General features: G+C 52.5%; 1 protein-coding gene across 2 annotated transcripts in view; it reads left to right on the top strand.

Annotated features, from left to right (window-relative positions):
- Window positions 1-17454, top strand: part of Mdga1 (MAM domain containing glycosylphosphatidylinositol anchor 1) — a 56928-nt gene that overhangs the window by 30993 nt on the left and 8481 nt on the right. For both annotated transcript variants that reach the window (XM_021221534.2, XM_029533066.1), the window contains exons 3-11: window positions 4482-4656; window positions 6708-6904; window positions 7645-7777; window positions 7985-8254; window positions 10538-10867; window positions 14173-14469; window positions 14895-15182; window positions 16127-16278; window positions 17099-17276. In XM_021221534.2, coding sequence (XP_021077193.1) covers window positions 4482-4656; window positions 6708-6904; window positions 7645-7777; window positions 7985-8254; window positions 10538-10867; window positions 14173-14469; window positions 14895-15182; window positions 16127-16278; window positions 17099-17276 — 2020 coding nt within the window. The remainder of the gene's footprint in view (window positions 1-4481; window positions 4657-6707; window positions 6905-7644; window positions 7778-7984; window positions 8255-10537; window positions 10868-14172; window positions 14470-14894; window positions 15183-16126; window positions 16279-17098; window positions 17277-17454) is intronic.

Raw genomic sequence — 17454 nt, 5'->3', positions numbered from 1 at the left:
ACACACACACACACACACACACCCCAACTGTGTGGAACAGATACATCTTTACACTCAAGAAATGCTAGAGGACAGACTGTAAGTCACGGAATCCCCTCGTCTCTCTCTCTCTCTCTCTCTCTCTCTCTCTCTCTCTCTCTCTCTCTCTCTCTCTCTGACTCCTCCAAAGGCCCCATTTTACAGCTAAGAGAAAGTGAGGCCCTGGGGTACTGGGCAAACTCCCGAGGTCCCACAGCACTTAAGGAAGCAGCGTTTGAGTTTAGAAGCCGTGCCCTCCGTAGCTTGGCACACTGCCCTCCTCTTTGGGTCAGGAGCTGCGCAGATAATACAGGCGGCACTTGGGTCTTTTGGCAGGCCAGGGCAAACTCTGACGATTCAAAGACGCAAGGCAATTAGAAGAGGACGGAAGACAAGTGTCTGGAGACGCCAGACGAGTTTTGTCATAGATCAAGTGCTCAGTTCAGGCAGGAGGTGGTAGCTGCCTGGCTGTTGCCGATGGAGGAGGCAGGTAGGGGGGAGGGCTGGAGGAACCCACTGCCTGGCGAGCCGCTGTGACCTTTAATACTTGAATAGCGGCAACAGAGGTGGCAATTGGATTCTAGGAAGGACATTGAAATACAGAATCTTTTTCTTCCCCCCTGATAATTTGGGGGAACGGAGACAGCTTTCATAGCTTTGGCTTTGAGATAAGCAGATGCGCCAGGAAGCCCTGAAGATTCCCTCCACCTAAAGCCTCCCTCCGTGACGGCTCCATCACGCTCAAAGGTTTGTATGGCATTGAAGACCGTGCAGCTGCCATCCCTGTGAATCTGTGTGTCACACGGGATGGCAGGGGGGTGGCTGCTGAGGCTGGTGAGGAGGCTGCCAAGCTATACCCACCATCTGTGCACGAGTCCCATATGTCCCCACTGGTGGTCATGGCTGGGTGACGGGGCCCCATGTAATCCAAACAGAGCCTCAAATTGCTGCCTAGCCAAGGATAACTTTGAACTTTGACCTTCCTGCTTGGACTTACATAGCGCTGATGCACGCTTTGTGTAACACATGCCTGGTGTGTATGCAGTGCCAGGGATCGAATCCAGGGTCTGGTGCATGCTAGGTGTGTTGGCTAAGCACCCTCTGTCTTCCTGTTTCCGTCACTGGCTTCATCGTTCACCCTGTCAAACAAGCTTACATTTTTGGCTCTGCCCCATCTCCCCCATAGCTGACTGGCCAGACTCTGGCTTTCTGTGTCTCATATGGGGTCTCCTCTTCATTGGCCCACCTAGCGCAGCTCCTCAGCCCTGTCCCTGGTCCTGATACCACTGAGGGAGATGGGATTGATCTCCCAGGCTCTTTGCTTGCCCATTCCCTTCATCCGATTAGAATGAACACCCTCTGGTCTGCTCCATTACCTCCTGCCCATCCCCCTTAGCAGCAACCAGTGGCTCCCCGTTGTTTATCAGCTTTGCTTAAGCCCCTGGGGTGCGACTGCAGACTTTCTGTATCCTGCCCCCCCCCATTTCCCCTACACACTGCCTCCCGCTGACTTCAGCCCCACCGCTCTGTGTCCTGGCTATAGGAGTCTCTCCCATTATTCCCACTATGCCCTGCTAGTCCCACTTCTGATATTGAGATATCTTCTCCCCAGATGCCTCCTTTCCTGTTTGCTTCCTTATCGTGACAGCGAGCATCTGTCATGTTCCAAACACAGCAGTGGGCATCAAGGATGAGCTGGGAACCTATCCATCAGGGGAGCAAGGGCGGGGCCTACAGACCCAGGCTGAGGTCAGGATGGAGAACTGAGTGGACACAGAGCCCGTCAGTCCAAACAAGAAGCAAGGGTGTGGGCATGCCATGGTCTGAGATACCATGGAAATCTACGCAGAATGGGGAAGCCACAAACCCAAGTTGTTTGCTGCCACTCAAGCAACCTGGTGACTTTAGGACAAATTATTGGTCAGGGAGAAGGAGTGCTTTAGAGCTAGCAAGCTAGAAAAGGCAGAGGGCTAGGGGTGTGGCTCAGCAGAAGGAGCGTCTGTCTGGTATGTGCTCTACCTTGTTGCAAAATAAGGCGTGGTGATGCACACCTGTTGTCCCAGCACTTTAGAGATGGAGTCAGAGGGGTCTGGAGTTCAAAGTCATCCTTAGCCATATATCAAGTATAAGGCCAGCTAGGGCCATTGGAGACCCTGTTTGGAAAATAAAATGGAGGATGTCCACCAGGTAGGTGGTGAATGCTTATGTAGAGAGTGGCGGGGCATGGGGCAGGATGGACAGACAGATGGGAGCCAAGTAGTCCTCAGGGCGGTCCACAGACTTTGTGTTCCAAATTTCTGATGCGAAGGTGCTGTTCTCTTTAGGCCCCTGGAGTGTTCTGAGCTCTTTAGATCTAAAGAAAAGTTATGGATAAGAAAGACAATTAGTCCCATAGTTAATTACAAGGACATAAAAGGCCCCTCTGAGAATGAGGAGAGAGTTAAAAGTCACCTTTCCCTGGAGTATGGGAGAGACAGAGAAAACCAACTGTCCCTTGCCAGACAGGGGAAGAGAGCATTTGCTGGGGACTGGGCAGAACAGTTTTAAAACTGTCAGGTGACAGTCTGTGACAAAGCTAGTGGGAGACACCGCTGACAGCCCAGCCATGTGACATCTCAAGTTAGTGGGATTTTAAGTCAACTAATAGCAAATGAGTTGAGAGGGTTTAAGGATTGCCCCCTCCCCTCGCCTGGGTGCCAACAGCAGTGGTCATAAGCTGAGGAGTCTGAGGCTGTGCACAGCTAGGCAGGAGGTAGAGCCGGCCATGTACACAGAGCAGTAGGGCTGAAGCCCTCGGGAGGCAGTGTTCCCATTGTGTGGGGACAAAATGCTGGAGAAAGTAGACTTTTACCTCAAAACTCTCCCAAAGCATGCCCCTATTGTGACAAACTTCTTCAAACTAGTTCCCACTTTCTGGTTTCCACAATCTCTATGCCAGCACATCTGAACCCATCATTGGTCCATCTCCTCAAAACATGTCGGCTAGCAACAAAGCCTTGAACACAGGAACCTTTTGGGGGATACCGCGCATCCAAACTGCAGCAGGGCTACAGGTCAATTCAGGACTAAGCTGAAGTGGATGCCCGAGAGCTTCTGCCTGCGAAGCAGGCGGGCAGAAGCCTGTCCCCAGAGTCACAGCAGGGTACCAACCCTTAGGAGAAAGCAGAGACAGCCAAAGAGAAAATTAGTGAATTGGGTGCTAGAGCAAAGGAGAGGTGATGGAAATCACTAAAAGGGTTCTTAGGATGTAGCTCACTTAGGAGAACTGAGTTAGCACAAACCCCTGGATTTGACCCCAGAGCTGTATTAACAGACCCAGTGCTGCACTCATGGAATATCAGCCACTGTGGAGGTGGAGGCAGAAGAATATGGGATTCAGTGCTACCTGTCAGCTGCATAGCGTTTGAAAACAACCTGGGAAAGGAAAAAAAAAAAACAAAAAACCAAAAAACCAACACAAAACCCAAGTTTTGAATAGAATGTTAAAATCCACATAGACAAAGTAAGGTGACCCCTCAGAGCATTGACAATTACTGAGAGCACTATTAATAATAGAAACCGTTGACTGACTAATGCGTTTGAGGCACCACATTTAAGTGCTTCGCTCCCTAACCCTCATAACTTGCAAAGTAGGCATTATGCTATATTAGTTATTGTTGACTGGCAAATACTTCAAAATGCAGGGGCTGAGTCCCGGAACACTTCTTGTCTCCCGGTGCCGGTGGCAGGAATCCAGCAGCCAGCAGAGACAGACTCTGATGCAGGCTCTCTCAAAAGGCTGCAGTTGGGGGTCGGTCATCCCGGGAGGAGTAGGGCTGGAGAACTCAGAGCTGGAGAACTCTCTTCCGAGAGCCATGGCTGCTGATGTCTGAGGCTGCAGCTTCTCCACAGGACTGCTTAGGGCAGGGGAGCAGGGCTTTCTCCTCACCAAGGCCGTGATGGAAATCAGTTTCATATCCTAGTCTAGGCTCTCCCCTGCTGAGGTCGATTGGCCACACAGACCCTCGGTAGAACAGAGGGCGGGGCCTACAGAAGAGGGTGAAGCCCATAAAGCCGTCTTTGAGACTGGCTGCCAGCAGAGCTCTTTCCCATCCAGGAGTGTGAGACTGAGGGCTGAGATCACGAAGCTAACAAACTGGTCAACACGTGCTCAGTTAGCAGGCTTCCCAGCACTAATAAATGCGGGTCCAACCCTTCGTTAACCCTAGGCAACTTAGCTAGGAAAGAGGCACAAAAGGCTCGCTCAAGTCCCATACCTGTCCTGACAGACCCACAGCCTTGCCTGAGAGCCTCCTCCCTCTGACCTTTAACCTCTGCCCTTTGGTTCTTCTCACTGTGGCGTCCTAAGGGTCATGGGGGTCAAGCCTGGGTCCATCCTCTCCAGTACCCTGGAGAGCATGGGGCAGGCAGGGGACGCCTGCACAGCAGGGCCTTCAGCCTCAGTGCGGTGACTGTCCACACAGGTACGGTGGACCAAAACTGCCGGCAGCGCATCGGACAAGTTCCAGGAGACGTCGGTCTTCAATGAGACTCTGCAGATCGAGCGGATCGCACGCACACAGGGAGGCCGTTATTACTGCAAGGCGGAGAACGGAGTGGGCGTACCAGCCATCAAGTCTATCCGCGTGGACGTGCAGTGTGAGTTAAGGTCTCTCAAGGCTCTGGACCCTGACAGGACAGGCCCCTCCAGGGCTCCTGACCCCTCAGGGGTGGGAAAGGGAGATAGGATGGAGCAGTGGTAAGGTAGTGAAGGACTGGAAAGGCCTCTCTGGAAATAGTTAGCTGTGTGTTGCTCCTTCCCCTGTATCTCCCTAAACTATTTCTGCATTTCCATGTCTCTCGTGGACCTTGATGTAACCCTTTGTATTAGTTAGGGTTTTACTGCTGTGAACAGACACCATGACCAAGGCAAGTCTTATAAAAAACAACATTTACTTGGGGCTGGCTTACAGGTTCAGAGGTTCAGTCCATTATCATCAAGGTGGGAGCATGGATGGCACAGGCAGAGCTGAGAGTCCTATGTCTTCATCCAAAGGCTGCTAGTGGAAGACTGACTTCCAGGCAACTAGGGTGAGAATCTTAAGCCCACACCCACAGTGACACACCTACTCCAACCAGGTCAGACCTATTCCAACAAGGCCACACCTCCAAATGGTGCCACTCCCTGGTCCAAGAATAGAGAAACCATGACACCCTTTAAACAGCATATTGAATTGTACTTCTTTCTCAGATGAAGAAAAAGCAAAGTAACCCAGTATTGTTTCCAACCACACCCCAGAGTGGGGACAGCCTTTTATGAGAGTTAAGGATACAGGATCAGTTCTGAGATTCTGCTCCCCACTACCCTGTGAAACTGTAGACACCCCACCCTGCAACACAGCCTGGGATGTGTACTAGATCCTCTGAGGAAAGTTTAAGTTTTTACTTATTTATGTAGTGAGTGTAGGGGGTGGAGTCACAGGACAACTTGAAGCTCTCTCCTTCTGTGTCCTGGGTCTTGGGGATCAAACTTCTGCCATCAGGCTTGGTGGCGGGCGCTTTAACAGGCTGAGCCATCTCTCCTATCCTCATCTTGGGCTCTGCTTCCAGAAGTTCTTAGGTGAGTGACAGGGAATGTGGCCAGACATTAAGGATGCCTTAGGCCACCGGTTCAACAGTTGTTTACATTTGCACACATGTGTAAGCACCACTGGTTTTTAGATGTAGTGTGTGTCCCAAGGAGCTAGGCTAGGGTGGGAGCCACCCGTGGTCTGCAGGCAGCGTGCACCCTAAGAAGGCTGCTGGGCAAAAATCAGGAAGCTCACCGAAAACATTGAGATTCATTTGGTTTTTTGCTTGTTTGGTTGGTTTTTGGAATTTGATCATGCCATTCTCAATCATGAACTTTCTATATCAGAACATCACATCCCTCTGTCAAAATGTCAGACATGCCTGCTGGGTAATTCCCCGATACACTCTTCCAGCAAACAACACCTCAGAGACGACCACCACCCAGAAATAGTTCTAGGCATCAGCGTCACACAGAAATTCCAGTTCCTATGTGGCTCGGTTGGTAGCGTGCTTGCTCGGCATGCAAAAGGCCCTGGGTTCGATCCCTGGCCCTGCACAAACTGAGTGTGGTGGTGTACACCTGTAAAGCCAAGCTTGGGTGGTAGAGGCTGCAGGATCAAAAGTTCAGTCTCTGCTGTGTAGTGAGTTCGAGGCCAGCCTGGGATATATGAGACCCTGTCTCAAAATCAAAACAAAACAAACAAAATACTAAAACAAAACAGAAATAACAACAAACAAAAAACCTCCATATTGTTTAAACAGAGCTGAAGGCTACCCATTTTCTAGCCCAGAGAAATCAGGCCCAGAGAGAAAAAGAACTTAGGCAGGTCACTCACAGCCAGTGAGGGAGTTTAAACCTGGCTTGTTTCCATTCTAGAGCTTCCTGTTCCATCCTATAAGCCCCGTGTAGAGCTAGAGGCCCCATATAGGTCCTTGGGGGAGGCCAGCTGATAGGGCGCCTGGAAGTCATCCGATCCTGTTCCCTACCTCTAACAGCTTAGTCGAGCTTGCAGACCCAAAGGCAGGCGTCTGCTTCCTGTGACCTTTGAAAGTACTCTGCTCTCCCCAAGGGCTTCATGGAACCTGAGCCCCCTGCTCTATGGTCACTTCGTCTTGACTGAGGGCTGGTGTCCTTGCAGACTTGGATGAGCCTGTGCTGACAGTGCATCAGACGGTGAGCGATGTCCGAGGCAACTTCTACCAGGAGAAGACCGTGTTTCTACGCTGTACCGTCAGCTCCAACCCGCCTGCCCGCTTTATCTGGAAGCGGGGCTCCGACACCCTGTCCCACAGCCAAGATAATGGGGTTGACATCTATGAGCCTCTCTATACTCAGGTCAGGCTGGGCCGCTGGCTCCACCCACACACTCTTGTACCCCAGGAGAGGGGGTGGGGGGTGGGGTGGGGTGGGAGGGTGGGAGCGGGGCTGAGGTCTGGAGACTGGCCTGACATCCTCAATTCCGTGCCAGGGTGAGAGGCTGGAGTTCACACAGCCTGGGGTTAAAAAGTCAGAGCAGAGAGGTCAGAGATCAGAGTGAGCCCCAGACAGGGGGATCCCAAAGACGACATGGTCCCTGGATTACGGCTGGGCAGGGAAAAACAAAAACAAAAACAAAAAACTCCGAAGGACAAGCAAGCCATCCATGCCTGCTACTGTGGCTGAGATGGGGACCCGTGAACAGATACAACAGGAGTTAGGATGGAAAGGCCCTTCTGAGTTCCAGGAGATGGTGACAAAGCCATTCTGCCCGGAAGGCTTTTTAGAAGTGCCTGTCAGCCCCTTAAGGGGCCTGTAAGCCGGTCCCGTGTTGTGTGGGTTACAAGCCACAAAGGTATTCCCTTCCCACTCCTCTTCCCAGAGCGGGAGACTAGGTCTAACCCTGGCATCTATGCACCAGGGCAGAGCCTCTGCCACAGAGAAGCCGGTGGAAGCTCAGCGGGAGGGGGCGGGGCTTGGGGAGATAGGAACTAGCCTGGGAATTGCCTGTTGTCTGTGGCATGGGATAGATAGATGAATATGGGGGGCCCCAGGGGACCCGAGCAGATCCCTGACTCCAGTGATCCACTGCCACCCAGGGGGAGACGAAGGTCTTGAAGCTGAAGAACCTGCGGCCCCAAGACTATGCCAGCTACACCTGCCAGGTGTCCGTGCGCAATGTGTGCGGCATCCCAGACAAGGCTATCACCTTCCAGCTCACCAACACCACGGGTACAGGCGCCTCCCCATCCACGCCCACGTGAACCCACGCCCTACCCCATGCCAAGTCCCCCCACCCCTACACACACACACAGATCCATTTCTGGGTTCCCCTCATCCCTGCCAGAACTTCCCTGACCCACCCCGCCCAGGTTTCTCTGTCTCCCTCTCATTTAGCCCTGGAAGTCTCCTGAGACCCCCACCCCCTTGTCCCCTTAGCACCTCCAGCCTTGAAGCTGTCTGTGAACGAAACTCTGGTGGTGAACCCTGGGGAGAACGTGACAGTGCAGTGTCTGCTGACGGGCGGCGATCCCCTCCCCCAGCTGCACTGGTCCCACGGACCTGGCCCACTGCCCCTGGGGGCGCTGGCTCAGGGTGGTACCCTCAGCATCCCTTCAGTGCAGGCCCGGGATTCTGGCTACTACAACTGCACAGCCACCAACAATGTAGGCAACCCGGCTAAGAAGACGGTCAACCTGCTGGTGCGATGTACGTGATCTGGAAGGGTAGGCGGGGAGTAGTGGGACAAACAGGGTCCCTGCCGTTCAGGGACTGCAGGCCAACCAGGAGAGGGGACCATCTCTTTGCCCCAGAGGGTGAGGTGTGTCAGGGAGCCACAGCCCAGGCACCCCGGTTTCCCTGCAATTCAGCAGTCTACCACCAGGGGCAGAAGAACGGCAATACGGAGGCTACAGAAAGCTAACCATGGATACTGTAGGCTTCAGGGGGATATTCCATGGCCTTCTTCTTAGCTGCTGATTGACCAAATTTAAGTGACATTAACATTTCTATAGACCATATATACATTTTTGTCTATATGGGTCTTACTATGAGACAGGGTCTTACTATGTAGCTCTGGCCAGCCTGAAATTCACTTTAGAGACGAGACTTTCCTCCAACTCAGAGATCTGCCTGCTTCTGTTTCCCAAGTGCTGGGATTAAAGGTGCTCTGTGTATGTGCAAATCTCTAGTAGCATAGAGTAGTAATGACTCTGAAGTTAATTACCAAGTGTAAAACAGTATCAGACTTGCACAAGATCTAAAGACGTATAGACTCATTCCTTACTTAACCCTCAGCTTTGCTCGCTTTCATGAGTGACTTGTTGTAATTTGGAGTTTATTTTTTGTTTGTTTATTGTTTTGTTTTGTCGTTATTGTTTATTGGTTTTGGGGGGGTCTTTTTTTTTTTAAGGCCAAAACTTTTAGAGTGTGATAATGCAAACCTGTCACCCAGCAATGGAATGATGGAAGGTGGAAACAGAAAGATCAGGAGTCAAGGCTATCCTTGGCTATATAACAAGTCGGAGGCTAGCCTGGGCTACCTGAGATCCAGTCTCAAAAAAACCAAAAATACAGGCTGAAAAGATGGCTCAGCAGTTAAGAGCATTTGCTGCTCCTGCAGAGGCGCCAAATTCAGTTCCAAGAGCCCACATGGTGGCTCACAACTACCTGTAATTCCAGTTCCAAGGACGAGACCCCTCTTCTGGCCTCCATGGGCAGCATGCACACACATGGTGCACACATATATAAGTAGGCAAACACCCATAAACTTTTTTTTTTCAATACAGGCTTTTTCTGTGTAGCCCTGGCTGTCCTGGAACTCACTTTGTAGACCAGGTTGGCCTTGAACTCAGAGATCCGCCTGCCTCTGCCTCCCGAGTGTTTAAAGCGTCCCAGGTTTCTTCCAGCTCTTTGGTCCTGGATGTGAAGTAGAGGTGCTGACAAGTGTAACTGAACCTCTGCTGGGTGGGACTGGCTTCTGTGTCCTTCTCTTGCTGACCAGTCAGTCTCTTCCCGTGTCTGCACTCAGCGAGAAGCTAACTCTCTTCAACTTAACTTGGACTGAGAAACAAAGAAACGAGATTAGAGCTCTCTGGCCACGGCTTTCCACAGGGAAAGCTTCACATTTCCCATCAAAGACGAGCTGTCTCCATCCGACCCCACTTGACCTTTACAACATGGGCTGGTGAGATCTTTCTGGACTTAAGTAGTGGCGGTCACCTCGCAGGGTGACTCTGCAGCTTGTCTCGTCCAGCTCAGTCCTGACCTCGACGCCACCGTACATGTCCTGTCAAGTTAGCGCCTCGCTTATTAAGTAAGGGCTCTGACTTTAAACAAGCCCCACATTTTAAAAAGCATCCAGAACCTTGGCTTTCCAAATCCTGTGATGTCATGCGACTGCATGCAGGGCCATCACATAGGCATGTTGTAAAGAGTCAGACAGTACGGAGGGGGAGGGTGTGCAATCGGTTGCTCTTCAGTTTCCATAGAATCCATACTACCTAGAGCCACTATCAAGACTCCCGTCTCCTCCTAAATCAGTACTTTGCATACACAAGGTTTAAAACAGAAATAAAAACAAATCAGTATTGTGGCCAAGAAGGCTCTGAGAATGTAAGTTAGACTGGCTGAGTCCTAGTTCCCGACATCCTAAGGAATGCATAGTAACAGCCTCCCTCAGAGACAGCTGGGCAGGTTAGGTGCCCTGATCCATGGACACTGCCTGGACCAGCGCATCTCACTGATGAAGTGTGCTCATTACTAACGCCTGTAGTCAGCACCAGACTCACTTCTCTGCATTGAGCTCTTTAAAGCTATGAAAACATCTCTGAGCTATTGGAACCATTTCTGGGCTGAGAGAAAGTGTGTGTGTGTGTGTGTGTGTGCGCGCAGGGGTGGCTTGCAGCCAGTTTGAGGGGAGAAGCTGGGGTGGAACATGGAAACCTGTCCTTGGGTCAGCCCCAGCCTTCTTCGAACCCCATCTCTTTGCAGCCTTGAAGAACGCCACATTCCAGATCACCCCTGACATGATCAAAGAAAGTGAGAACATTCAACTCGGTCAGGACCTGAAGCTGTCGTGCCACGTGGACGCGGTGCCCCAGGAGAAGGTGAACTACCAGTGGTTTAAAAACGGCAAGCCGGCACGCACATCCAAGCGGCTGCTGGTGACCCGAAATGACCCCGAGTTGCCCGCTGTCACCAGCAGCCTGGAGCTCATTGACCTGCACTTCAGTGATTACGGCACTTATCTGTGCGTGGCTTCCTTCCCGGGGTCACCAGTGCCTGACCTCAGCATAGAGGTCAACATTTCCTCCGAGACAGGTGGGAGCATCGGGAACTGTGGGGGAGCTGGAGAAACCCAAATTGGTGGGGTGGGGGTTGGGGGGGCAGGATTCGGGGATGTGGGATGGGCAGACATCAATTTGCAAATGGGCGTCTAGAGGGAGGAGGACACCATTTGTTTATGACACACACACACACGTTGGGCCTCTGTCATAGCCAAGTCCTATGACCTGGGGTAGCATAGTGGGAGAATAAATGCTGTGTTCATTGAACTTGGTAGGCAGCTGAGCCTATTTCAGATAGTTTACAAAGAGAGAGGGAGGACACAGAATCAGCGTATGCAAAGCCCCTGAGGTAGGCGAGCACACTGGCCGTTTGGAAGATGGGAAGAGACTCCATGGCTGGGATTGTGGAATGGTATCAGCTTAGAAAGGCCACCGTGGGGCCTCTCAGCATGGAGCCTGAAGGTCTGAGGTCAGGGTGCCAGCAGGGTTGTGCTCCCTGCCTGGCTGCCTCTTCTCCCAGTGTCCTAGATCAGGGGAGGTCCCGTTGACTCCAGCCTTCAAAGGCCTTTCTCCAATATAGCCATTTTTTCAGACAGTGGCATTAGGATGCCAACATATGGATTCGGAGAGGACAGAACGCATCCTATGACAGGCCATGGTGAAGATTCAAGTCTTTATTCTGATAATAATTATTATAAAATACAATAAGCTGGTAGTAGGATGTTGCGCGTTTGCTATGCATTATTATGAGCATTCATTTTCTGCATTCACTCTGCAGTTTGTTTTCTGCTCATTTCTTTTGTGTGGGTGTGCATGTGTGCAAGCCAGAGAATGACTTGCCGGAATTGGGTCTCTCCTTCTACCATGTGTGTCTCAGGGATCAAACTCAGGTGGATAGGTTTGGCAGCAAGTGCCTTTACGGTAGTGTTACCTAACCAGCCAAGGGTGGCAGTTTATCTTACTGATGAATAAGCATGCCTTAGAAATCCACACTTGGCTGGGTGTGGTGGCACACGCCTTTAATCCCAGCACTTGGGAGGCAGAGGCAGGCGGATTTCTGAGTTCCAGGACAGCCAGGGCTATACAGAGAAACCCTATCTTGAAAAACAAAAACAAAACAAAAAAAAAAAAATCCACACTTGAGAAACTTAGCATGAGTTGGCACCGGGGTGAGAGCCCAGGCAGGGGCCTCTGGCATCTGTGCTCAGTCAACCACGCACTATGGGAGACTGGCAGCAGATCACCAGAGGGTGATCTTTTGGAAGAGGGTCTCCAGGACCATGTATAGAAGCCAGCTGACCTTGGCTGGTGAGGCACATGACCAGGCTGTACTATAAGAATACTAAATACTCTAATAGTTAGGAGTACTTCTTCCTCTGGCCCTTAATCAGTTTCTCTTGGTGGGCAACTCGACCCAGAGACCTTGGCAGACCCCTCCAACCTTTGACATCTGCACACAGGGAAACCCAAGGAGACCGGAGAGAGCAGAAGGGATTTCTTAAAGGAGATAGACTTGATTAAGGGGAATCTGGAAAGGGGACTCTAGGGAAGGGAAGCTAGGCTGCCTGAGGGACCAGAGGGGGACGTGGGCTCCCTTTGGGTCTTGAGGGGGGTAGGGAGGTCGATGCTGTAGGCTCTGCCAGGTGAGGAACTAAACCCAGGGAAAAGTACAGCACGCAGAAAAAAAAAAAAAAAAACAGAAGCCCCACAGCATGGGGACTAGGTGTTTCTCATAGTAGGTAAGAGGATTTCTCAGGCCAGGCGTGGCGGCGCCTTTCATCCCAGCACTCGGGAGGCAGAGGCAGGCAGATTTCTGAGTTTGAGGCTAGCCAGGGCTACAAAGTGAGTTCCAGGACAGCCAGGGCTATACAGAGAACCTCTGTCTTGGAAAAACAAAACAAACAAACAAATCGAGGTTTTCTCACAAGATCATCCTGCATCTAGGAAGGTCCAGGTGGGAGCTGAGGCTGGGGTGATGAGGCCAGGGTCCGAGGGCCTCCTTCCCAGAGCCCAAGTCTAGAGCTTTAACCCCAGGGCACATAGCTAAGAAGGGGGGACATCTCTTTATGGGGGGGCAGAGGGCTTGGAAGCCCAGAGGTTTCTGACTGAGGGAAGGGGCCTGGGGCTGTTTCTGAATTTGGCTCATGGGTGTGATGTCCAGAGCACGAAAGCCTTGTAAAAGCCTCTAGAAACATTTTAAACCTGGAGGAGAAAAAAAAAAAAACCAAAAACCAAAAAAACAAACAAACAAAAAACCAAACCAACTGGCTCCAAAATAGGAAGAGAAAGTCGTGAAATGCAGGCCAAGAGCTGCACAAATGTTGGCAGGATACAAATCATAAACGAGACAACCAGACCTTCGCCTGGGTTGTATAGTTATTTACAAATAGTCCCTTTGTATTTAATTATAGTTAATGCTCAGTACTTGACATTTCATGATAAAATGTTTGATGTGGGCAGAGACCCAGGGAGGTCTTCTAAAAAACCCTCCTTTTGGCAGTGTGGGCTCAGCTGTGAATAATGGAACTCTAATTCATAGTGATTTAGCCATTGGGGTGTGGCTCACTAGCAGAGCCTCTGGCTTAGCATGTATAAGGCCCGGGGCTCCATCCTGAGCCTGTGCACAAGCGAAATGTGCGTTGCTTCATGGTGTAGAAGCTGGCTGTGGGACAGACTGGTTTAGGATGGCGCTGGCCTCCACAAATACCTCGGGATTCTAGGTGCCACCAGTTTGTTGTCACCTCCACAATGGTGGCTCCACCGGAGGCCAGTGATCTGCATCCTGACCTGCAGGAAGACCTGAATTTTCTTTAATATTCCATTGATCAGCATTTATCCAGATGCATGCTGGGAAATGTAGTTTCTATTCTGGATGGTGGGGGTCTTACTGAAACCAAGTATTCTTATTACTTTGGAAGAAGGGCTACAAGATGTTGGGAGGTAGACAAACACTCCTTGCTGATTCTGTAGGCAAGAAAAGCTGAAGGGATGCTGGAGAGATGGCTCAGTGGCTCCCAGCATCCAGGTTAGAAACCCAGGGTGGCTCACTAACACCCTCTAACGGGATCCAGTGCCCTCTTTTGGCCTCCTTGGGCCATGCATGCATATGTGGATACACATACATATACACATAAATAAATATAAAAATACTTCTCTAAGGGAAGCTGAGGGGCTGAGAAGGAGAGATTAAAAGCGCTTGAGAGTCTGAAACAGAACAAATTCAAAGCTAGCCTCTGCTACATAGCAAGTTCAAGGCCAGCCTGGGTGGGCAACAGGTAAAGCCCCAGTTCAGAGACCAGGGGTCTCTAACTCGGTCCACCCCTCTCCACCCTCCTCCAGTACCGCCCACCATAAGTGTGCCCAAGGGCCGAGCAGTGGTGACAGTGAGGGAGGGCTCTCCTGCTGAGCTCCAGTGTGAAGTTCGTGGCAAGCCCCGGCCTCCAGTGCTGTGGTCTCGGGTGGACAAGGAGGCCGCCCTTCTGCCCTCGGGACTGGCCCTGGAAGAGACTCCAGATGGCAAGCTGCGGCTGGAGAGTGTGAGCCGCGACATGAGTGGTACCTACCGCTGCCAGACTGCTCGCTACAATGGCTTCAACGTACGACCCCGGGAGGCTCAGGTGCAGCTGACGGTGCACTGTGAGTCCCCTCCCCAGACATCCAACCTAGGCCAACCCCACCCCTCCTCCTACTGTGTGCACACCACCTAAAAACTCCTTGACATCCTTCGGCCGAAGCACAGGGAAGTAATTTGCTTCAGTTTGCACAGCAAGGCTGGGATTTGAACCAGGTTTAGGGTCAATGCTCCAAGCTCACGGGCTATGCGGTCTTTCGTTATGTGTTGGTCGAGGGGAACCCACTGAAGCACGACCAGAGGCCTATTGGCCCAGTCTAGGAAGCATGGCTGGAGTGAATGGCCCGCACGCAGTCTGAGTGTGGGTGTTGTATGAGTGAGTTTCAAGTATGTAGCGTCCCTGAGATCCTCCCAGGCCAAGGTCGCGGGACTTGGGGGACAAATGGGCTGCTTCCTCCATGGTCCTACTGATGGTAGTCCCGGTCCCCAGTCCCTCCAGAGGTGGAGCCCAGTTCCCAGGACGTGCGCCAGGCGCTGGGCCGACCTGTGCTCCTGCGCTGCTCGCTCCTGCGTGGCAGTCCTCAGCGCATCGCCTCGGCCGTGTGGCGCTTCAAAGGACAGCTGCTGCCCCCGCCGCCTGTTCTCCCTGCCGCTGCTGTGGAGACCCCTGATCACGCCGAGCTGCGCCTGGACGCCCTGACCCGTGACAGCAGCGGCAACTACGAGTGCAGCGTCTCCAACGACGTGGGCTCAGCCACCTGCCTCTTCCAGGTCTCCGGTGAGCGTCCGGTCGGCCCCACCCCCGCCTGCTTGTCCACACCCTCCTAGGACCAGGCTCTATCATCCACCCCAACCTCTCCCCGGCCCCCTCCCTCTGCCTGGGCAGCTCTTCTAGCGTCTGCAGTCTTTAGGCATTTGTCTTTTCTAAGACTTTTTTCCTCCTCTTGAAGGCCCACCCCCTCCAGTTCCTGCTTTCTCCCTGCCAATGACTGTTCAGTCCCTTTCTTTGGCCTGTTACAGCCATGCCCCCTTTCAAATGCACCACAATAGGTGCATTTGAAACTCCTCCTCACTCATCCCTCCACACCCAACCTTTCCCCAGTTGCCACCCTAGAGGTAGCAGTGCACTCGCAGGGACCTGATTCCCTGTTGCCTGAAACCCCGGGCTTTCACAGTAGCCCCCAAAAGGCACGGGGTGAATCCTTCAGTTCTTGCACTCCTCCATCCCCTCAATAGCAGGAGAGAAGGCTGCAGGTCACTGGCCCCCTTCCAGGCCTCTCCCCACCCACTCAGCTTTGCCAGCCAGAGGCCCCCCCGTGACATTTCCTACCTCCCCCGTCCTCCCTCCCCATTCCCCCATTTTTTCCTGTCTCCCAACCTTTTGACCTCCACCTATCATTTCTTTCTTCCCTCTCTATATGCCCGGCCCTCGTCTTTACCAATCTTTCTGTTTTCTTCCTTGGCCTTTCCTCTCTCTATCCTCACCAATATCCCCCTCTTGGGACTTACAATCTGCCCCCTCCATCTCTGCCCCCACCCCCACCCCCACCCGCCTTCATCATCCCCTCTCCTTCCAACACCAACTCTCCTTACGACATCCCTTTCTCTTTGTTGCCCCCACCTCTGTTCCTCTTTCCCACGGCTCCTCTCTCTGTGTCTCTCCCACCCCACCCCACCCCACCCCCACCCNCCATGGCCCCATGCCCCCCTCCCTGCCCTCAGCCAAAGCCTACAGCCCGGAGTTTTACTTCGACACCCCCAACCCCACCCGCAGCCACAAGCTGTCCAAGAATTACTCCTATGTGCTACAGTGGACACAGAGGGAGCCAGACGCTGTGGACCCCGTGCTCAACTACAGACTCAGCATCCGGCAGGTGGGCCGGGGCATGACGCATGCGCAATGGGGCATGGAATGTGGGGGTGGGTGGGTGGGTGGGGATAGGGACGGAGAGAAGTTCCCAGACACCGACCGGCCCCTTCTGTCTTGACAATCTTTCTGAGACAGAGGAAGAGTCCAGATGTAGTGGCCAGAGCTGCGAGCCTCTGAACACCTGTATCCTCCTTACTGGACACAGCTGGGAAGCAGACATGAGACAGCTGGGCTCAGGGCAAGGCCAGTTTGATTCACAGAATGAACATCGATTCTGGTGTCCAGGGCTGAGGTCGGGGACTCTGTGATACAAAGCCTGAGTCTGTGACCTACTCTCATGCCTGCCTGGTCCAATCGATGAGGTCCTGCTCTGGCCAAGAGGCAGTGGGGGTCAGGAGCGGGGAGCCTGTGGCCCCTGGGAACAGGGCTTAGGTGGGGGCAGACCCAGCTTCTGAAGGTCTGAGAAAGTTCACAGCTCTTTTGACCCTCGTTTGCTTATCAGTGAAGGGGACAATGTTACTATTTCAAGATGATGGTTGTTTTTGAATATTAGATGAATTGATGCTGCCTAAGGACTTAACAGTGCCCAGAACACACTAATTGTCCCATGCCTGTTGTTATGGCATGCTATTATGTATTATTGTTAGCACAGAGACAGGCCTGGGACAGCAAAGTGTTGCGTCTCAGAGATGGGGAAACCAAAGGCCTGCTGTCCCAGACCTTCGCTCCTTCCGCTCTCCTGAAGCCTCCCTCCCAGGGCCTGGGCCCCCCTCCAGTGGAGACTGTGGCCTTTTGGGCATCTGGGAACACCCCTGTATCCACAGTTGAATCAGCACAATGCCATGGTCAAGGCCATCCCAGTTCGTCGTGTGGAGAAGGGACAACTGCTGGAGTATATCTTGACTGACCTCCGCGTACCCCACAGCTATGAGATCCGCCTCACACCCTATACCACCTTTGGGGCTGGTGACATGGCTTCCCGAATCATCCACTACACAGAGCGTAGGTGATGGCGGTGGCGGGGGGAGTGGGCCCATCCCATAAACCCTTTCTACACAGCCTTCGAACTTGGAGCATCCCACTGTTCACACTTACCCTGTCCCTGTGGGCCAGGCCCACTGGTCCCCAATCCTGGCCCCGAAGATTTCCTCCCCCCTCCCCCTCCCCCCTTCCCCTCCCC

Source organism: Mus pahari, chromosome 21 (assembly GCF_900095145.1).
Source record: "Mus pahari chromosome 21, PAHARI_EIJ_v1.1, whole genome shotgun sequence".
In the NCBI taxonomy this organism is placed as follows: Eukaryota; Metazoa; Chordata; class Mammalia; order Rodentia; family Muridae; genus Mus; species Mus pahari.
The sequence above is the reverse complement of the archived record's forward strand: the minus strand, read 5'-3'. Positions and strand labels throughout refer to the sequence as shown.